Here is a 22,842-nt window from a genome sequence, read left to right on the forward strand (position 1 = left end):
TTATCAAACATAGTATTAAAAAATATAAAATAAAATTTCAAAATTCATTCTCTATAAATTAAAATTATAAAATGAGATGTTAATTCTTCTATATATAATATAAATAATAAATGAATAAAGAAAACCTCATTTTATATTAATTAGTTGACCATTGTTTGAGACAATTCACCTTACTTTTCTTGATTTTATTCAAGTTATTATGTTATTAGAAATACTCCACCAAACCTTAAAAGTAAGTCATAAGTCAATCAACCGTCTTATCCAAATCAATTTCTTAAATTATATTTTATTTGTAAAAGATATATTTAGTCATTTAATTTTCATAAAATATATATAGAAAATATTTTTGTAATAGTATAATTAGTTAAGTGTTTTTCTAAATTATTTGTATTATTTGTTTTTCATAATTTTTAATTTTTTAAAAGAACAATTTACTTAAGTTACCATTATGTTATTGACTCGATTTAGTAGTTAGATGTTTAATTTTTGTATTTTATTTTTAAAAATATATTTTAATTAACTGATCAATCTTTTTCAACTTATTTTATTAAATTAATATTATTTTCTTAATTTACGTTATTAAAAATTAAGTGAAAGGATAAAATTATTATTATATTAAGAATAGTAATTGTAAAAATGTTCCAGCAATGCACGGACGTCGTGCGTGCCCACGGTTGGTTAGTAAAAGATGAGAAAGTCGATTGACAGACGGACGGATGTGTTTAGGAAGGTTCCTTTTTTCAGCCCCGACTGGTAAGCGATTCCGTTCTTCTCTTTGAGTCGTGAAGTTCCAAACCTCTCTGCACGGCAAACTCTCCGTTGTTGATCATTGATCGTCTCCAGTTCTGAAGGTACCTCTCTCTCGCTCTCCCCCAAATTCTTGCGGTTTTTTGTGTTTAGTCTTCCGATCACCTCGTATTTTGGTTGATGACGAAGGGAAGAAAAGAAAACGAAGGAAAGGATATGGGTGTTTTGAATCTAATGTTATGTTGCTGCGATTTCCAAATTCTAAAGAGCTCACCCGAACTAGCTCCAATTGCTGGTAGCGTTTGCGCAGCTGACTCAGTCAATTCTTTGTCTTCTTGCCTCTATAATTATGAAAACAATTTTACGTTATTTTCCTTTTTAATTTCTTTTCAATATAACATGGAATTCTGGTTTTGTAACTACCTTACATACGATCGAACTAAGGATGATGATTATAAATTTGAAAATGGATTTCCCCGATTTGGGTATCTGATAATTAGGGTTCATTGTCGCATTACACTACCTTACATTCTTTTGCATATAACTGCAGCGTGATTTCAGCTTTGTCAGTTTTATCAGTTTGTTAATTCAAGCCATGGTTTAGTTAGATTTTTTGAAGCATTTTTCTCACCCTAGAATGCAGAAATTCTTTTAGCATATAAACCGTTTCTGGACTTGCTAACCAATGAATACCACAACTTTGCTGAACCTCGTTAATGAGATCTGGTTATTTTAATCAGGATTTGATTGGCTAGAGAGGGGAATATGTGGGCTGCTTCTTGCCTTGCATCATGTTGTGCAGCATGTGCATGCGACGCATGCAGGTCGGTGGTGTCTGGTATTAGTCGTCGTTCTGCACGGATTGCTTATTGTGGTCTATTCGCACTTTCTCTGGTCGTTTCATGGATTCTAAGGGAGGTTGCTGCACCCCTTATGGAGAAGCTTCCTTGTAAGGGTTTCATTCTTGTAGTCCTTTACCTTTTTACTGGCAGTGTGTTTAAATTATGAGCTTTTGAAGCCTGGATCTTATTATCCTCACCAATCAAACCCACATGATCCAGTTTTGAAGCTCATGAATTTGTTAAGATTTTTACAATATTTTTCTGCCTCTGTGGTGCCTAATTTTTCTTGAGATTAGTCTATTTAAAAGTCTTTACCAAGTACGAACAATGGAAAAGTCTTTTGTTGTAATTTTAAAGTCAAAATTTCTTCATCGCTATAGTGAAATAAATTTAGCTGCTACTGTGCTTGAAGGTATTTTCCTTCTTCATGTAAAATTAAAGAGTTCCAACTTTTCACCAAGGTTCATGGTAAAATATCCATCAAAATAGAGTGAAGCTTGAGGGAAGTTCCTTGAGCAATTTATTTTTTTTAAAAATGAACTAGTTTAAAGGAGAATTTCAAAATTTCAACAGTTATATTATTAAATCACCTCCTGAACTTTGATCACTTTATCTGTCAATATTCTTTTTGAGTTTTAAAACTGACCATGGACTTACGTGGGGTAAAGACTTGACCCATGGACTCCCCCAGATAATTATTTAATTGTAACACTGTAGTACTTGTTCACACAATCACACCCAACTGACTTTGCAAACACAGATTTGCCCTCATCTTTCTCTCAAAATCCACTTTATTCTTCATGTCATCCACGCTTTAATTCATTTAAAGAAGATGAAAAATGTAAGGAACATATTCACAGTGCTGTAACAGCACCATCAACAGTGTTATTTTTAAGTTATTTTTATTTTGTTTTGTTTATTTCAAGGGTGTTTTGAGTATTTACTGTGAATTATTTTGAGTCTTTATATTATTATTCTATTGGTACTTCATTTAGGATCAAAAGTAGTTTATTTTCAGTGGTTGAGATTAGTTGGTATTGGGGTTTACCTAGTAAGAGTCCTACATAATCTTTGTTAGTTGCTCTTTAAGGGAAATGAAATTTTTAGTAATGCTTGTGGTCTCGGCAAAACATAAAAGGTAAGAATTTTCTACTTTCTATCTCTGATGTTTGATTTCTTAGAACATATGTGGGTAGTATTCTCTTCTAATTTACTTTATTAGTGCTATATTTTCTTCACTTCATTAGGAGTTCGAATATAGTTTGACTACTCTCGGCTCCACCTTTGAATCCACCAGTGCAAAACCCAAATTTATGCATCTTAAAGATTTCCCCTTTGCCATCGACCATCCTTGTCAACAGCTGATAAGAAAGACAAATAGCATTTTAGTCTGAGTAGCTTTGTGTGGAGCTATAGTGATGCAGTAGCAGCATTAAGGGTAAGGAACAGAGTAGTACAGGTACTGCCCAGGGGTAAAATAGGGAGAGAAATAGATAGGAGATGGGAAGAAAGAAGAAGAATGAAGAAGGAGATATAATGGGCTCAAATCAATCGATGTTCACTTTAATTCAAATTCATCCAAAAATTGACTCTTACATGGCTTTCGCAATCTACTTAGAAAGCCTAAAATATGAAAAAATTACACATATGCCTTTAAAGATGCATGGAATTACAAACAAACCCCTAAACACACATATTACAAAACAAACCCCAAATACACGAGCATACTACAAATAAGCTAAGCACATTGGGTTTAGGGCCCAACAATCTCTTTGCCCTATTCTTTTGAAATTAGTCTCCAAATTGGCTCAAAATGAGAAAGAAAAAAGCAAGATAATTGCATCAATGGCGAGTGGTGATGGGAACGCCTATAGGAAGTACAAACTCAATAAGTGGGATGCAAATATTTTTCAGGTTCGAACACAGCCCCTCAGTTGCTGTGTCAGTGGACCGGAGTCTTCCATCATTTTTTTTCCCGTACCATTGACAATGTCTTGAAAATTCATCATAGGGACCACTTAGTTAGCTGGGGTGAGCTTTGTAGGTCAACAAAGGAGGGAGGGTTGGGTCTGGGGAAGTTGGTGTCTAAAAACATGACTCTTTTAGCTAAATGGGTATGGCGTTTCCCTCTAAAATAATTGTCCTTTTGGCATAGAGTAATAAGAAGTAAGTTTGGGTTGGATGAGAATTGGTGGGATACCAATGATAGTTTAAGATGTTCTTTGAGTACTCTATGGAGGTCCATTTCTCAGATTTATCCTTCTTTTATCCCTCACACAAAATTTGAGGTAGGAAGAGGCTCTCTGATCTATTTTTGGAAAGAACCTTGGCTGGGTAATGCATCTTTATCAACTTCATTCCCTCATCTTTTTCAACTGAGCTGTGAGAAAAATAGAGCTATATATTTTGTTCTTGGGGATTTGAGTGGTCCATTGATTTCTTGGAATCTCCATTTTAGGAGATTGCTTAATGATACTATGATAGGGAGTTGGTGGAACTGTCTTCTTTGTTATCTCTCTTGAATGGGAGTAATCTTCCTTCAGGGAGGGATGTTCGGACTTGTTCTTTGGATCAATTGGGAGTATTTTCTTGTAAATATTTTTTTGAATTTGACTCACTCCAATTCTTCTTTCCCACTATATTGTTTCATCTGGGGGGCTAAGGCTCCTCCAAAAATTAAGTTTTTTAACTTGGTTGGTTGTACTCAATAAAATTAATACTAATAGCTTGCTGCAAATTAGGTGACCTTTGAAGGCTCTCTCCCCCGATTTATGTGTGCTCTGTTACAAAAATTCTGAGACGGCTTCTCATCTTCTTTTGCACTGAATTTTCTTGGAGGATTTGGAATATGCTTTTTGGTATTTCTGGAGAGAGTGGGTTTGCCCTTCTTCAGTTGGTGAATTGTTAGCTATTTCCTTAGTAGGCTTTGGTAGGAGAAAGGATGAGGCAGTCCTATGAATGTGTGGAATACTTGCAGTTTTATGGGGGTTATGGTTGGAGTGTAATGCAAGGATATTGAATGGGAAGAAATTAAATTGGGTGTGGTTTGGGATCAAATTCAGTATTTAGCCTCACTGTGGTGCACTGGTTTGGGTTTTTTTAGAGGAATTAGTTTCCACAAGTTACATAGGGATTGGAGGAACATTTTGGCATGTTGATCTTTTATTTATTTTATTTTTTTGTAATGATTAGTTTTTTTCCTATATTGTTCCAAGTCTTCTTTTTGGAGATGTCTCTGTTAAAGCTTGATTTACATTGTTGGCTCACAACCTAATAGCTTAAGCTTTTAGGTAAAATGGGAATCTAAAATGGTATCAGAATTGGTTGCCAGGAGGTCCTGGGTTTTATTGTTTTTAAAAAAATTATTATGTTCCCTGTAATGGGTAATATCTATCATCTGTATCTCGTCACGTGCTGACGGGCTGCATGTGTGGGGGAGTGTTAAAGCTTGATATACATTGTTGGCCCACCACTAAATAGATTAAACTTTTAGGTAAAGTGGTAATCTAATATAGTCTCATTCTCCCTCATGTAAATTCTCTTCCTATTAATGAAATATTCTTTTGCTAAAAAATAAAAATAAAATCATCACGTCAGTCACAATAGCATTGGCTTCATTACTATCGTACTTGATATCAGTATCTTCTCACGACTGTAAAACATGAGAGTCAATGTTGGATTTTGATGTTCAGTGAAGGTGAAGGTGGACAATACAATCATATATTGCAGTTGCTGCTGGATGTATTAATGAATCACAATAATCAAGTTGCACTTGTTTTTCTTGAAGCATTGTTTCCTTCATATGCAAGATAGATGGAAGAGTGTGATATTGAAATTGGAGAGGGGGAGGAGGTATCTCATACTTGGTATGCAAGGATGTTAAGTCAATCAAAAAATTTTATCGGCAAAAATCAGTCTTCAAATCCCAAATTTTGCCACAAAAGGGAACTTATTGGGATATCCAAGAATTCCAGAAGTTATATATATATATATATATTTTAAAGAGCTAAGGTCAGAGAAGAGAAGAGAATCAGATGAAGGTTTAAGAGAAAGTGAATCAAATTTGCTAGAAGAGAATTGAGTTTCTGGTTTTTTGTTTTTTTTGAATAATATAAAAAGAAAATTGAAAGATGAATGAGGGTGAAATTGGAATCTGAATCCTAGTCAGGCAAGCCAATTCAATGGTTGTTTCCTGTTTGTAGTAATAAACTGACTTGACATGTTGATGACGTGGCAGTTTTGATAACCTGGTAGATTAGTTGTCAGCTGATGTGACTTGAAGTTGTGGCAGTGTGGTTGGGTTTAATGAACATGGATTGGGTATTGTGTAACAAAAGACAAGGGTATTGTCACTATTGTGTAAGAAAAAATAAAGGCCCGATTGTAAAGATGTATGCCTGGGTAGTTTAAAGGAAAGGGAAGGACACGTATAAGAGATGGCAAGGTGGGGGAGGAAAAGAATAGGCCTGGTTCATAATTTCACTTGCATCAGACTGAGGTGTGTGCGGCTTTTTCCGGAAAATTTCAGCAGCGGCCTCTGAGGAGATGACAGATCAAAAGTTTGGTGGCTTCTGATTGTGTTGGTGTGCATAGCAGCTTACTGGGTGTGACAATGTGAGCAGCAACAACCAGTTGTAGGCCTTTTTTTTTTAAAGAAAAAAATTTTAGTCAGATTGAAGAAATTTGGATGTTTGGAATTTTTTTGGGGCTAAAATATTACTGCGGAGAGGATGAATAGGCTTTTGTGAAACTGAAGGGCTTGAAATCTGGTATTGCTAATTTATGGGCCATTTGGTATCGGTGTCAAAAATTAGAGAAATGAAAACCAAAAATTAGAAATAGAAACTAAAAACTAGAAACCAGTAACCTGTTTGGTTAATATTAATACAAATTAAAAACTTAATTAAAAAATGCTCATTTACATCTTTAAATCAAATAAAATTATAAAAATATAATTAAATAATAACATTACAAATAATACACATTAAAAAAATTCCTATATTAAAAATAAAATTTATTATAATTATTTTACTTAATTGTTCTACTTTCAAATTTTACTTTACAATAAAAAAATTTATTGGACTTGACAATTAAAAAATAGTAAGAAGTATTTTGTAATTGACTTTATTATTATTTTTTGAAATTTATGTATAATTTTGTTTTAATTATATTTAAATTCACATGATCATTTAATTTTGATTTTAATTTAAATGTATATAAAATGAAAAATTTAATCCAAAAAAATATTTCTAGATATTAAAATTTTTGGCAACAAGTTTCCAAAACAACTGAAAACCATAAAATTTGATTATTAGTTTTTTGACAAACAGCTAAAAACCGGTAATAGAAATAGAAAACTGATAATATAAACAAATGCGTTTTTATAGTTTGTTTCTTCATTGTGCAAAAACAGAAATAGGAAACAGAAAACAACAATGTTTCCAAATAGGCCCTTAGTGGGTAGTACGGAGATGAGAGTCTGACAAAGGGAGAGTGATGAATGGTGAAGATCAAAGATGTAAGAACAATAAGTGGCTCAGAAGTGGAAGAAAGGTTGAATTTGGGTTCTGCTTCAAACTAATGCAGCAGCAGAATTAAGGGTGATGAACATAGCACTACAGGTATTGCCCGGGTAAAATAGGGATTAAAATACTTTAGAGAGGGAAGGGAAAGAAGAAGAAAGAAGTGAGGAACAAGGAAGAGATACAATAGCAGAAAACAGCTTAGGTTTACTTCAGTTCAAATTCACCCAAAAATTGACTCCTACATGGCTTTCACACCCTACTTATAAGAAAGATTAAATAACAAGAAACTGCACATATACCCTTAAAGATACATGAAATTACAAGAAAATCCTAAAACACTCATATATTAAAAATGAACCCCGAGGTATACACAATCCTATTCCTACTACAAATAAACTAAACACATTTTTGCTTTAGGACCCAACAACCCCTTCACCCTATTCTTTGAAATTTGTCTCCAAATTGTGTCAAAATGATCCCTTTGAATACCGACTTCCTATCCTACACCACATAGTTATAGGCACTTATTCTTGATTCATGTTTGTAAGCTTTTAAACTAAGGGATGTTATGTAAAATTAAGTGTTTTAAGTGCTAAATATTGAATCCAAATATGATTTTCTAAACCAAACTGAATTGAACTTGAACCGGTCATTGAAAATACTGTATTCTTTTAGTTGTTTGGTATCTAATATCGGAATATGTGTTGTTTTTCAATTTTAACCTTCCCATCTCTCAAGAACATAAATATTTGATAAACTTAATAAGCAATTACATAAACTAAAGTTTTAAATTTAATATAAATAATATTTTCTAATTATATATTTAATTAATTATAAATAAAAAAATAAAATTTCTTGTTAGACAAAAATAAAATTTATTTTTTTAATATTAACTTCTTAGGTGTTAGCTTTTCATTATTTTTATTTTTTATAAAGGTTGACAATGTTTTCATCCCCTTGATTTGGTTCCGCTTAGGTGGGCCCAAAGGGCTTGCCTAGGTTGGAGTTCCAGGTCATAAAAAAGAAGAAGTAAAAGAGTCCTCTGATTTTCCCACTCACCCAATCAGACTTGTAACCAATCAGATGAGTTTTAAGAAAATTTAAAGATGTCACCAAACAATCTGATGTTTAACTGGTTCTTATTTAGTGAACCAGTTTAGAGATAGCCTCTGAGTCTGTTCAGATCAAATAGACACCCTTTAATGCATTTCTTTGGAGACTGTGTCACCATCTAGAATTTTAATGTGAGAGTGGATGTAGCTATTATAATCTATTGAGGATTGCATGTGATGGACATGGTTTTTTCATGGCAATTGATGGGCAGGATTGCTCAATGTATCTTGACCATAACACCGAGAGAATGCTCAGATGCTGTCTTAATAGGGTCCTTTGTTGTTGTTGTTGTTTTTATTTTATTTTATTTTTATTTCTTTTTGTTATTTTTCTTGTTTATTTTTTGATCTCACAACCCTTGAATTTGTGATTTAATATGCTATCATCCTGTATCTTATTAATAGCCATCCAGATATATCTTTTTATTTTTACTTTTTTATAATTTTTTTTAATGTTCTGTAGTTCCTTTTATAAATCTGTTAATGCAATATAATTGTATTGAGAAAAAGCAAACCAAATGGCATGCACAGGGAATATACATAAAAACAGTATGTGATCTCTTAAAATCACTATAGATAGATTGTTTGTTGGATTGTTAGAGTGTGCTGGTTTTATTTGTTCTTTTTAGTGTTCAGCTTTTTTCTCAGTTTTTTGTTTGGACATTTCTTGCCTTTACTAAGGAGATGTCTTATTCTCCCGGTCGTACATTCTTAATCTACAGATAAAATTTTTCTTTTGCTAAAAAAAAAATTACTATAGGTAGGTAGAATATAAAATGGATAAAAAGCTTGTAATCATGAGACAATTACATGAGAAAATTAAAAAGGTAAATGGGTGTGTGTTTCAGAGAGAGAGAGAGAGAGAGAGAGGCTGTGTAGAATCCTAACGATTCACAAAACAGCTATTCCCTTGATATGATTATCTAGGCTGTGGTGTTCTGAGCATGAAGGCAAATCACGTGCCAATTTCTGTTTCTGTGATGGGTGTTGAATCACAGTATCTGAATCAGTCTCAGATTATCCCCAAAGGAGTGGAGGCTGAGGGGTGGTGGCAATATGTGCGAACAGTTCACAAACTGATGGGATGTGACTATGTGAGTTGGTGGTTTAAGGGATTTGGGCCTCTCCTGCTGTCACTACTGTGGTTCCAAAAAATGTGGCCCCTTCAAATAACAGCATAGTGCTCTTTGACTGGTTATCAGTTCAGTGCGAACCATCATATGCGGAAGTTCTCAGTGAAAGCTGATCCGCTGGCCAGAGGCTTTCCTGTAAAGATCAAGGTGCTAGGAAGGAAGGTGGTAATAAATCGGGAGATCGTGTGATTTATGGCCCAAATATCCTCCCATATTTTCTCTTGAATTTTAAAAGCAGATTGGATATGGGTTCCTTCTTGGAGGTGTTTGGGCCATATGGATTTTAGTTAAGACCAACATGAGGAAGCCTTCTCATAAGTGGGTTCATTCAGTATGAAACAAGTATTGCCTATGGATCAAAAAGTTAAAGCAGTCTGTTCTAATTAAGGAGCCCAAGGATGATTTTATTAGTAACATAATATCATCGCTTCTGAAGGGGCAGAGCACCTGAAGTTGTGTGAGCCTTCAGAATTGACTGGAATCATGAAGGTCTGACATGGCTTGAACATTCAATATAGTGGGACAGAAGGGAGTCAATTGATGATGAGATCCATACTGTTCATCAGGCTCATGGGGAACAACAGACCAAATCTGACAGACTGGAAATGGACAAGAAGCTCTTGGTCCCTGTTGACTCTATTTTGCAAAACATCTGAAGACTCTAGAGTGTGTGAAGGATTTTCAGGCATATCTTAGGTTGGAGCTTGATCAGCATCTTGATGATTTTGTTTGAAGTAAAGTCTGCTCCATGATAAGTTGAGGGAAATGGAGGTTAGGCACAGAAACAGCTTGGTGAGTATGGCAATGGGGTTGAGGTGTGGCAGGGTGAATGTGCTGTCTATTTTATTTATGAGGAGAGACATTGTTTTATGGTTTTAAATAGCAGCTGTAACTGTTAAGTAACAATTTTTCACTTCCAATACCATACTGCTATATTGATGTGAACAAAAATCTCATCTGTGGGGGCCATAATGAGCCACTTCAGCTGTTACAGTGGTATTGTGGAACTTTTTGAAATACTTTTCTGATTATCTTCTCATCTTCTTTCATTTTGGCTTTCATAGATCAATCTCAAAAAGCTGTGCGAAGAGAGGGGTGAAGGTTAGAATGAGGACATTTGATTTAAATAATTTGATAGTTCTTTTTTTCCCTCTAGATTCTGTCTTATTCAAGTTGTTAGTACTTAGCTTTTAATGATAATTTTTTTAATAATAATATTGTAATTTTAAGGCTTAGATTATACAACATAACTTGTTGGTCTAACTTTATTATATATTTATTACTTTAACTAATAAAATTATATATATTTTAATGTATGTATGTTTTACATGTCTAGCAGATTAATGTATATGATAAGCTAATGTATTTTTTTCATTAGTTTATTTATCGCACATATAATCAATGAAAGTGATGAAAAAATTATTTTTTTCTCTCAATAGCAATTTAAAGCCAATGTAAAATTTATTGCCTTTTACTAAACATTGTTAGTTAGTTGAACTAAAGGATCCAAAATACATTTAGTATTTTTTGTAAGGGTTAAGGGCTTATAACATGTAAATACGCCAATATGGATAAGCTGTGCTCTAAAGAAAATCACAACCGTTACACGCGCTTCCCACTGTGTGACATCTGTGTCTCCCATTTTCTGCTATACATATTACCTCTACAATATGATATGCTATGCTAATTGCTACTGCTATTTAAAAGTTCCCAATAGTGAGGAGGGAAAGGTGACGGATCAGGGAGGTCTGTTCGTTCATTCTGAATCTATTTGAGTTGATGTTTTCCATTTTAAGGATGTTGTAAATTTAGAGACAGTGTCTTGACCAAGGGGGATGACTTAGCTTTTGTCCCTTGTGACTAGTTCTCCCACTTAATGTTTGCTTCCTTTGTCATTTGGTGAGTGTGCCTTGTCAACTTTTAATTCTTCTAAGGGCTTTTTTAATATTATACTTCTAATAAAGCTATCTTAACACTTCCACAACAGGTGAATGTTCTTGTTGATACTAATTCATGCCAAAAGATTTAATAGACCGGGGCTATGTCATGTTCATTGATTTGTTAAGAGATGAGAGGGATCATCATGCCCTTCTTGACTGTTGGGTTTGAAATTAGTTAACATGCTTAGTGAAGAGGGTGAGGTGTTGGTCTTTGACTCTCTCCCAAGTCATATGGGATGGAAAAACTAAAAAAAAAAGTTCGAGTCTAGAGGTTGCTTCTTGATTTTTTGCTATTCTTGGGGTTTGTGAAATTCTTCAGTGGCTTTTGACTTATCTAGGAATTGTTTAAGAGGGTAATCCTCTTTGGGATCATGTGAGTGCTGAGGTGTGTAAACATCTTGATATGGAAGGGTGCTCTTTTTTCTTCGGCGGTTTGTACAAACTTAATTTAGGCTTGTCTTTCTTTGATTCCCCTTTATTTTTAATCTTTTTTTTAGGTTATGGAGGGTAATAGCTAAATTGGAGGGGGGTTATGAGAGACTTTCTTTGGATCATTCTGGTTGAGAGGGTGGATCATCATGTGAGTTGGGAGGTTATTGATAGGTGAGGTTTTATATATATATATATATATATCTTTTTGAACACCCGGGTGGGTGGGGTGGGGTGGAAGGTAGGCAGGCTTAAGTCCTGGTAATTTGGTGTTTAAAAGCATTATTGTAATGGTGAGCAAGTGGTTATGACATTTTCCTTTGGAGAATCTCTCTTCAGCATTTCTTATCATAAAGTAATGAAGTGTAGATTTGGCTTGTCTAGTGAACGGGTGGGATGCTAATATAGGAGCTAGAGTTTCTCATGGAAGTTCATGGAAATTCATTTAGCTGGTACTTTCCTTTATTTCCTTGATTAAATATAAAGTAGGTCATGGTTGTCAGGTTTGGTTGTGAGACTATGGGTGGATATTTGGCTGTGATCCTTTGGCTCTTTTGTTGCTTTTCCTTCTCTCTATCTTCTCACTTTGCATCATGATGCACATATATCTTTGGTTAATGCTGGTGGTGGTGTTTCTTGAAATTTTCATTTTTGTTGGAATCTAAATGATAGGGAGATGAGTAGCTTTCTTTGCTTCTTATTTTGCTAGTGTCATTTCATTATTCTATTCTTATAGTGGGGATGTCAGGGTCTGCAGTTTGGATGGTTCTGTTGTGTTTTTGTGAATCTGTTTATTTTTGTTTCACTTGTTCGTTCCATTCTTTTCCTCTTGTTGATTGCTTGTGGAAAGCTAAGATAGTAAGATTCCATCTATAAGGATGTATTTGGAGAGTATCGGGCATGCCCTAGTTGTTTGGAGGATTTTATGCTGCTTCAATGTAGAGGTTTTGGGAATTGGTGCTGTTTTTTCTGTTTATGAGTGTTCTGGTTAGAGAGAAATGCTTATATTTGTCATGATTGAACTTCACCTCTTTATTTGATTTGGTAAAGGATAATTTTTGCTTCACTGTGGGTTTTTTCATCAGGTTGTTTCGGCTGTGTGAGTTTCTCTGATCTACACTCTGATTGGATTATGTTATATTAGCTTGATTTCTTCTCTTTTTTATATTTATTTGTCTTTCTTTCCTTTTATATTATTTTCCTCCTTGCATGTTTTTTCTTTTCTTATTAAAGTTTTTTTTCTATATATAAAAAGCTTGTACTTGTGTTGCGATCATGTCAAGATATTTTTATATGTTTTCTTCACCAATCCAATTGCTTGTTTGGTGGCAACATACCAAGGCACAGATCATAAAAAAACAGTTTAATTAGAGCTTCGCTTCCCCTTTGTAATGAGGTTGACCAAAGTGCAATTGATATCATGCAATTATTATTTTACTGTAAGTAGATATAAACTTTGTTTGATATAGAGAGAGGCCAGAATGTTCTTGTTGAGGTTTGCATCATAAACTTTAAAAGAATTCAAATTTACATCTCAAGTTTGGGTTTACATTTTGCTAGTGAACTTAATAAAGCCTTTTTTCCATGGCGGACCTTGTGTTTACTGCTGTTGAATTTGGTTGTGATGATTACTTTTTGGTTTTATGAACAAAAACTGCAAAAGATTAACTAAATTTCCACCAAAATACATTACTTCATTATTGATTACTAAAGTCTGTGGCCAATGCAAATTCTATATTTTTCACATTGTTCACACTTGACAGTTGATGCCATGCTTCGAGAAGCTAGAGAATTGCACTAGGCAGCTAATGGCAGGCATACAATTTTTTGTTGTATCATTATGACATGAATCATTAGGAAATTGAAGTCTGTGGTGCATGCAAATTCTTTATTTTTCACATAGGTGACACTTGATACTATTCTTTGAGAAGGGAGAGGATTGCACTTGGCAGCTGACAGCAGACATAGTTTTTTTTTTTTGAAATCATTATGACATGAATCCTTGCAAAATGGAAGTCTGTGCTGCTTGCAACTTCTTTATTTTTCACATAGTTGATGCTATGTTTTAAGAAGTAAGAGAATTGCACTAGGTAATCAATATCTGACATAAATTTTTTGTGAAATCATTATGCCATGAATCCTTGAAATTTGTTATTAAAAAAATCCATGTATAATGCATTTTGTGTCTCTTGCTAGCCATGGGCTAGAAGCCTAAATTGAGGTGAATGGAGAAATTGGATTCATGTATAGTTGGGATTTTATATATATAGCATAGTTATGCTATTAAATCTTACAAAATGGAGTTTATATGGGATAAAAATCATGTTGTGTAGGGGGGCTTTAGGGATCATTTGGTAAGTTGGGAGGTGGTGGACAGGTCTAAACTGGAGGGGGTGTTTTACATATTTGAAATTTGGTGTCTAGAAACACAGCTTTTTTGGCTAAATGGATTTGGCGGCTTCCACTAGAGAATTCATCCTTGTGGCATAAAGTTGTAAAAAGTATGTATTAGACGAGAATGGGTGGGATACTAATTTGAGATTTATATGTTCTTCAAAGAGTTCATGGAAAGTTCTCTTAGATTTTCGCCTTTCATTCCCCATATTAAATTCTTGGTGGGACGGGGTAGTAATATCTGCTTCTGGAAAGATCCTTGGTTAGGGAATTTAATTTTGTCCATCTCTTTTCTTCGCATCTTTCATTTGAGCTCAGGGCAGGATGGTTCCATTTCCTTCTTTGTTGTTGATCCATGTGGATGTTTACCTTCTTGGGATCTTCATATTCATAGGCCGCCGAATGAGAGGGAGGTGGTAGAGTTATCCTCTTTGCTAGTCTTGCTGAATAACTGTTGATTTTTTTTTGGAGGAGGATTGTTGGCTTTGATCTTTGAATAATTCGGGGGTTAATTCTTGCAAATATTTTTTGGGATTTTCTGACTAGATCTAATTCCTCTTTTCCTCTATAAATCCATTTGGAAGGCCAAAGTCCCCTTTGAAATTAATGTGTTTATTTGGTTGGTTGTGTTTGATAGTATTAATACCAACAACTTGCTGCAGGTCAGGAGACGGTTGAAGGCTCTCTTTCCAGACATCTATGTTATTTGTTTTAATTGTTCAGAATCTGCATCGCATTTTTTATGCATTTTGAATATATTTGGAGGGTATGGAATAAATTATTTGGTTGTCTAGGCGAATGTTGGGTGAGTTCAGAGGCAGTGGAGGACTTTTTGGCTGTTCCTTTTGTTGGTTTTGGCAGGAAAAAGGAAAGGGCAGTGCTCTGGAAATGTGCTTTCTTTGCAGTATTTTGGGGGCTGTGGATGGAGCGTAATGCGCATATTTTTTTATTGGGGAAGAAGTTGCTGCAATTGCTGGTTTGGGAAGCGATATATTATTTGGCTTCTCTTGGTGTGTGGGGCAGGGGAATTTTAAGGGGCTGAGCTTTTTTGATATTAAGTGCGATTGACATATGTGTTGGATTGTTGGTTTGCGCTGGTTTTATTTGGTCTTTTTAGTATTCCTGTTTTTTCTATGTTTTTTATCTGGATTTTTCCAGACTTTGTTGAGTAAATTTCTTATTCTCGTGGTTGTATATTCTTAATCTATTAATGATATTCTTCTTTTGCTGTTAAAAAAAAATCATGTTGGGCATGCCATGTCATGACTGAAAAAATTGGATTTGTGACATAGTTCTCTATGAAATGTGTGTTGAATTTTTTTTTTCTTCTTTCCCCCAGGCTCTGTTTTTATCCTGATTGCCACTACAGTATCTACTGAATACTGATGTTGGAGATTAGGATAATATAGAATTTTATCTTCATGAAAGTGACTTAAGACTCAATAATAATGTACAAATGGATTCTCAGACATGCCAGTTTCTGATGTTTTTGATGTTTGATCTCATATTGATCATCTCTGCAGGGATTAATCACTTCCATCAGACACCTAATAGGGAGTGGTTTGAAACAGATGCAGTGCTGCGAGTTAGCTTGGGAAACTTTCTGTTTTTCACTATTCTATCAGTTCTAATGATTGGTGTAAAAAACCAGAAGGATCCTCGTGATAGTTTGCACCATGGTGGATGGATGGCAAAAATTATATGCTGGTGCCTTTTGGTGATCTTCATGTTTTTCCTTCCAAATGAGATCATCAGCTTCTATGGTAATCTAATTTGATGTAATTTAAAATTTTCATTTCAAATGTTTGAGGAACATTCTTGTAAAGAAAAAAGCCATTTCATAGTCTGTAAAAGATTAAGATCAGGTTTTCCAAAATCATTTTGGTCATTTTAGCATTTCCATGTAGATCTCTTTACTGGATGCTAAGTGATGGGTCCCAAATTCTCTAAAATTGTGTTGTATAGCATATAGATTGATGACCTATCACCTAATAGCTTAAGCGTTTTGGGTCAAGTGGCAATTAACATGGTATCACAGCCATGGTTGCAAGGAGGTCTTGAGAGTTCCATTCTTGTTGCTTGCATTTATTTTGTTTCTTAGAAATGAAACTATTGTACTCCTTATTATGGGTATTTAACTGATTTTTACATCTCATGTGCAATCTGGCTGCACATGTGAGGAAGTGTTGGACTGCTTGATAAATATTTTTGCTCACCAGGTAAGAAACTTAAGCTTTTAGGTCAATTGGTGATCAAACAAGTTATAATCTTCCCCATTTGAGGACTCAAGAGTGCTTGGTCAATCAGCCAATTGATCTGTTGAGCTTGCTTGGATTGCTTTTGATGCCAATGGAAAACTGTTATAGCAGAATATTAATAGCTGCATAGGGGAGCATAGAGGATGGTGATTTGATAAGAACAATTTTGATTTGTACTATGTTGTTTTTGCTCAAAATCCATTTTTAATTTTTTTTTTATTTTTAACTTAAGCTGAAAGATTAAGAATTTTGGATGCAGAGACAATATCGAAATTTGGCTCAGGGTTCTTTCTTCTTGTTCAAGTTGTGCTTTTGTTGGACTTTGTTCATGGATGGAATGACAAATGGGTTGGATATGATGAGCAGTTCTGGTTAGTTTTAAGTGTATTTACTCAGAATCTCTTCTTTGTTTCTCTTATTTAACTCAAGTTCATCAGATTTTAACCTGTCCTATGCTTTACTTTTTGAAATTTGTAGGTATGTAGCTTTGTTTGTCGTCTCACTCGTATGTTATGTGGCGACATTTTCCTTCTCGGGACTTCTCTTCCATTGGTTTACTCCTTCTGGACATGAATGTGGTCTCAACACATTCTTTATTGTTATGACCCTGATATTAGTTTTTTTATTTGCTATAGTTGCATTGCACCCTGCGGTAAGTTTTTAATCCTTCATCCTCTTATTGTTAAATCTAGTCTCTAGTCATTTACCCAATGAAATTAGTAGGTGTTGTGGGCATAGATTAAGATTGCAGAAATAAAATTTATGCAGCCAATCGGTGTGGGCTTGTGTCTGTTTTCACTAATGGCGACTAAAGCAACCAAGATAATATTCCACACTTTTTCTATGTGGTATATGTAGATTCATTAATCTTTACTAAAATTGTTTAAATAATTAGTATGTTGGATTCTGGAATCGTAACATGTGAATCTGTATTTAACAGCATTGTTAATGCAGGAAATGAATCCACAATTTCTGTACTCATTGCTTGTAATGTGATATCGCAAACTGTTGCACTGCAATTGTTATCATCATAGTTGTAGGAATCTTATGGTTCATGATATGAATCATATGATTTGTACCAATTCCAATTGATCTGAATCTTATTAGTGAATAGCCAAATCTATTGATTCACACCCTGAATCTAATTGAATTGATCCACACAATTCTGAACCAAGAAAATTGAAGAATGCCAACAAAGACGCTTTATTTGATCAGCTGGATTAATGGACATTTGACTGAATCTTCCCTTAAGACTTCTGCTCCTGTTGCAAAGCTACTATTTTATGAAGCATGATTGATTTAATATTAGCCTGCATAGTGAAGTGTTTTCAACTGTTCCATGGGATTATGGGGCTTGATAGTGTATGACAATAAGATTTTTGTCTTATTAGTCTTCAGCAAGGTGGCATCTGGGGTTACAAGTAGGGCTGTAATTGGTTCTAAATGGTTTGGTTTCACCCTGAACCCATGACTGAACCACAACTTTCTGTTTTTAAAAGCTCAAAACCGATGTCGAACTGGTAACCGCAGTTTGATCAAGATGGTTAACGACTGTTTACCAGTTCAGTTTGGTTTTAATGTCGGTTTATAAAGCATTATAACTCAACATTCAAAAATAAAGTTGGGCTGTCAGGAATGTCAGAATTTCCCTTTAGACGGCCCATGCTAATGCTGAATCAGCGAATGCAGGCCAAGCCCATACTTATGGAATGAAGGTCTCCCAAGCTGTCATTTTGCAAGGAGAATATGGCTGTCAAGATTTCTGTTTAGTTGATGTGGGACAAACATAAAGTGCTGCTGCTCAGCATGCACTGCCTTGTGACTAATTGTGACTTGTGAGTAGTGGTTTGTGAAGAAACGCGGAAATGGAAAGAGAAGTATAGAGGAATTTGTCCCGCATTGTTAATGGAAGAGAAAAATAATCCTCATACACATCTATAAATACTCCTTTTTTAAAAATATATTCAAGTAGAACTAGTGCTAAAATGGTAGACTAATAATATGAAATTCAGAAACAGAAATAATTAAGTGTGAAAATAATTAATATTCTTTAGAAACAGAAGTAATTCAGTACGAATATCGAACACAATATATGAAATTTAAATAATACGTCTATATTTCGGCTGTTTCTGAATTAATTAAGTGTAAAAATAATTAATATTCTTTAGGAACAGAAATAATTAAGTACTAATATAAAACACAATATATGAAATTTAAATGATACATCTATATTTCTGTTTTCAGTTTGTTCGGTTCAGTTCACTTGTAAAACTGAAATTGAAACCGAAACCGAAACCGATTTTTTAAAAAATTGACAAACTGAAACAGAAAACCGTTACCTGAAATGTCAAATGGTTTGGTTTCGGTCCAGTTTTTGGCTTTTTGGTAAAATTTGTACACCCCTAGTTCAAGAAATTTTTAACTTCGATTTTCTCATTAAATAGGCCATATGATTCCACACAATTTAATTTTATGTTTAGCGTAAGAGAAATAAATGTGTAACGTAGAGCTGGTACATATAGTTGAATTGGTGTTATTAGTTCATTGCTGAGCCTGAGTACTTGGTGTTTAGCTATTCAAGGCTTTGTTAAGAAATTAATTTTTTAATTGTGGTAATTATTTGGATGTGTGAAATTTCTACATACTCTATGACATTGGTCTGCTTAGTCTATAATATGAGGACCAGGGTGGTCTCTTGTCTCACAGTTGTTATTTTGTGAAATAGGTGAGTGGCAGCATTTTGCCAGCTTCAGTCATATCTTTGTACTGCACATACCTTTGCTATAGTGGGCTTGCCAGCGAACCAAGGGATTATGAATGCAATGGCCTTCATAAGCATTCCAAGGCTGTTTCTACTGGCACTCTTACTGTAGGGTTACTTACGACTGTTCTCTCTGTTGTCTATTCTGCTGTCCGTGCTGGTTCTTCTACAACACTACTCTCTCCTCCAAGTTCTCCCCGTGCAGGTTTGTGTTGGCAGATGTACAAGTGTAGAAGGATTATTTTATATGCATGTCTTTTAACCCATATTTTAAGGAATTTTTTTCTAAGCAAATTAAGATGAAATATTAAATATCCCTGATGTCCCTTTACTAGAAGAATGTGTCTTTAAAATGAAAAATTTCAAAACTTGTCTGTTATTTATTTAGGGCAAAAGACGTTGACCTACCTCGAGGTTTCAAAAATTATAGGGATCTCTCTTGAGGTTTCAAAAATTTTAGACCTCTTGTGAGGTTTACCAAAAGGACACACGCCTATTCTTGTATTTTGTAAAAAGTAAGTTTTTTTAGGAGGGGTGTGTCTTTTTGGCAAACCTTAGGGGAGTCTGACATTTTTGAGACCTCAGGGGAGGTTTGTGGTATTTTTGGAACCTCAAGAGGGGTATCTGTATTTTTGCCAGACCTCAATGAGGTGATTATCTTTTGTCCATTTATTTATTTATTTTTATTTATTAGGGAGGGGAGAAGGTTGTGGTTTTCCATGGAATGTGTGGGGTTTGGAAAATAGGTTTAGCTTCAATCACGAGGAAACATGAGCCCAAGTATTGGGCATTGCCACCAATGTCACAATATTACCCCTTTACTTAAAGTCCTGGTAGGGTAGGATGCTGGAATGTTTGTCAGAGGTCAGTATGGTCTGAAGGAAGAATGTATTATAAAGAGGAAAAGGAATGCTGGAATGTTTGTCAGAGGTCAGTATGATCTGAAGGAATAAGGTATTGTAAAGAGGAAAAGGAGACTTAGAATGTAGGATTACCCACCAACTCGCTATAGTCCATTGTGCCATTAGGACTTGTATTTCTCTCTGCATTTTGTTTAAAAATAATGGTCCAATCTTTCCCTCCCTGCACCTTGCCCCCTTCCTCTCTCTCTCTCTCTCTCTCTCATACTCAGACCTTAGGTCATTTTATGACCAGAATGGGAAAAAAACATCGTATTGGAATATTGCCCAACAATATGCATCTGGTATGTCGCCATTTTGCAATTGAAGCAGTGGAACTGAGAAGAATCTATACTGTTGTATTAAAAACGGAGTCCAGTTTTCATTCATGCCATTTGTCAAGCTTCCTGCCACAACTTGAGCTGTATGCTTGGGATCCAGGAAGTTAAATCCCATAAACCCCCCCAATCACAACTACATGCATGACCTGTGGGCCTGTGGTAATCCCTCACCATACCCCTTTAGGGCCAAGGTGTTGCAACTACAAAATCACCCAAAAGCCTCAAAATCTACAAAAACATTTGATCTCATAGCTTTTTCACTTAAAAAGAATAGTGGTTTGATCTCTCTCTCTCTCTCTATATATATATATATATATATATTATATGTATATATATATATAAATACACACACACACACACATGTATACTGTAAAGGGCAGCCTGTTGCACAAATCTCACGCAGATGCAGGGTCCAGGAAAGGGACAGACCATGATGGATCTCCTTGTAGTTTTGCAATACTGTTTCCATGCTACGGTCCCGTACTTCCAAACCACACGGAGAAAACTCTACCATTGCGCCAAGGCTACACACACACACAGACACAAAGTTCAACTATGATTATACCTTTAGAGGTTAAAAAAAATGGATATATTTGACGTTGCACAATAAAATATTGTTATAGCGTAGCTACATTCCTGACTTTTCCTCTCTTGCCTTTATTGTTTACTTTTCCCAATTCTCTTCATTTTGTTATCTTTTTGTTCCTGGTTTTCTGTCATTTTCTTGCGGGGATATAATATGCCGTAGGCAAGCAGGAGTATTGGCTTGGGCATTTGGTGATGTGAGTGATGTGGAGATGCTGCCTAGGTAATCTTACTGGCTGAAGTGATTGTTTCCACAATCCCCCGTGTACTCAAAAGATAAGACAGATATTATCAGGCACTCCGACCTGCTTTTCAACTGTGAAAGTATAATAATTCTTCTAGTAATACTAAATATGAAATAACAAGAATAATCATAGAGAATCAGATATGTGCAGTCTTTTCTGTTTTGTCCATATTTTTCATTATACAGTCTCCTCTGTATTTCAAGTTAACGCTTTTTTATTTCATGTTTGCTGACAAGTTTGAGTGTTTTACTATTTGACGTTAAGAATTGACATTCTGGTGTCTGTGGTGAAGGTGCTGGGAAGCCTTTGCTACCATTGGACAAGACAGAAGAGCACGAAGAAAAAGAAAAGACAAAGCCAGTGACATACTCATATTCCTTTTTCCACATTATATTCTCTCTTGCAAGCATGTACTCCGCAATGCTTTTGACTGGGTGGTCAACCTCAGTCGGGGGGAGCGGGAAGCTGGTGGATGTTGGCTGGGCATCTGTGTGGGTGCGGATCATAACTGCGTGGGCGACTGCAGCTCTGTACATCTGGTCCCTGGTTGCTCCTCGCCTATTTCCAGATAGGGAGTTCTGAGTTCCGAATATCCAATTTGGACCCAATATCTATGTAGATGAATTCTGCTATTTGTACATGCTTGCTGCAAGTTTCTGTCTTTCTATATAGCTAAAACTATGAGGCAAGAGACCGGGATGCCTGTCCTTAATGCATGTGTTCATGTGAGTGGATGCACTGATATGTGGACCCTGCAATAAAGTCTGGGTTTGAAAGTAGAAAGTGGTTTTGGTTTCCTTTCATTTTTTAATGGGTTAAGATGGCACAGCTCAGAGTAGAAGCCTATGTCGATAATAATGCCTTGTGGATTGAGTAGTTTGACGACCACTAAACAGCAGTGAAGAAAAACGTAGGACTTTGAGGGTATGTTTCTGTTTATAGAACGTTTCACATAAGCTTACGTTACTTGGCTTATATAATACCATTTTATTAAATTTGGGCACGTGCCGTTGTGGCAATTTAGTATTTTTTCAAACAATAGCTGGTTTTGAGTAGGGATGTAAGCAGGATGGATTTGGAGCAGGAGCAGGAGCAGTAGAACTTGAATTCACCCTATTAACAATTATTCTCCTCAACCAACCATGGGGCATCTTATATTCCCATTCCGCCTTCATTAGGGGATTCGCCTCCAAGTAGGAATTCGAACTTGCCCCTCCAATTATAAAAAGCATAAATAGTTTGTTTAAAAAAAAAAAAAAATTCATCCCAGTCACATGAAATTACATTCATGTAAAAAAATATTAACTTATAAAAATAGGATAACTTAATATTTTTAATACGATTATAGATGAAATGACTTATTTGGTAGAATTATATAAAATAAAGGTAAAAAATAAAAATAATACATTTAAAGTCCTGAATAATAAAAAGAACAAATATTGTTCGTTGGATGTGTAGCGGAAGCACACAATCACACACGAATTAATCAACAAACAACCAATGCAATCACTTGATGATGAAATATACTAAAGAAGAAAACACTAAGTAATAAGGGGAATGAAAACACAACAAAAAGATACAAGATTTACATGGCTCGGCAATTTGCTTACGTCCACTGGAGCAGCAACTGT

General features: G+C 35.0%; 1 protein-coding gene across 1 annotated transcript; it reads left to right on the forward strand.

The window, feature by feature from the left end:
- The first annotated feature begins 638 nt into the window (after window positions 1-638).
- On the forward strand, window positions 639-21,994 carry LOC131157056 (uncharacterized). The gene is made up of 7 exons (XM_058110912.1): window positions 639-851; window positions 1,488-1,696; window positions 15,646-15,885; window positions 16,640-16,751; window positions 16,858-17,032; window positions 19,106-19,346; window positions 21,504-21,994. Exons 2-7 carry the CDS (start codon window positions 1,513-1,515, stop codon window positions 21,791-21,793), a joined length of 1,242 nt encoding a protein of 413 aa, XP_057966895.1. The 5' UTR covers window positions 639-851; window positions 1,488-1,512; the 3' UTR covers window positions 21,794-21,994.
- Window positions 21,995-22,842: the final 848 nt, after the last annotated feature.

The sequence above is a fragment of the Malania oleifera genome, chromosome 6 (assembly GCF_029873635.1).
Source record: "Malania oleifera isolate guangnan ecotype guangnan chromosome 6, ASM2987363v1, whole genome shotgun sequence".
NCBI classification, from domain to species: Eukaryota; Viridiplantae; Streptophyta; class Magnoliopsida; order Santalales; family Ximeniaceae; genus Malania; species Malania oleifera.

Excerpts from the sequence above, each read along its gene's own strand:
- LOC131157056 (XM_058110912.1), top strand. The coding sequence starts at position 1,513 with ATGTGGGCTGCTTCTTGCCTTGCATCATGTTGTGCAGCATGTGCATGC. Across the intron at positions 1,697-15,645 it reads CCTTATGGAGAAGCTTCCTT|GGATTAATCACTTCCATCAG; the intron begins GTAAGGGTTTCA and ends TCATCTCTGCAG. Across the intron at positions 16,752-16,857 it reads GGATATGATGAGCAGTTCTG|GTATGTAGCTTTGTTTGTCG; the intron begins GTTAGTTTTAAG and ends TGAAATTTGTAG.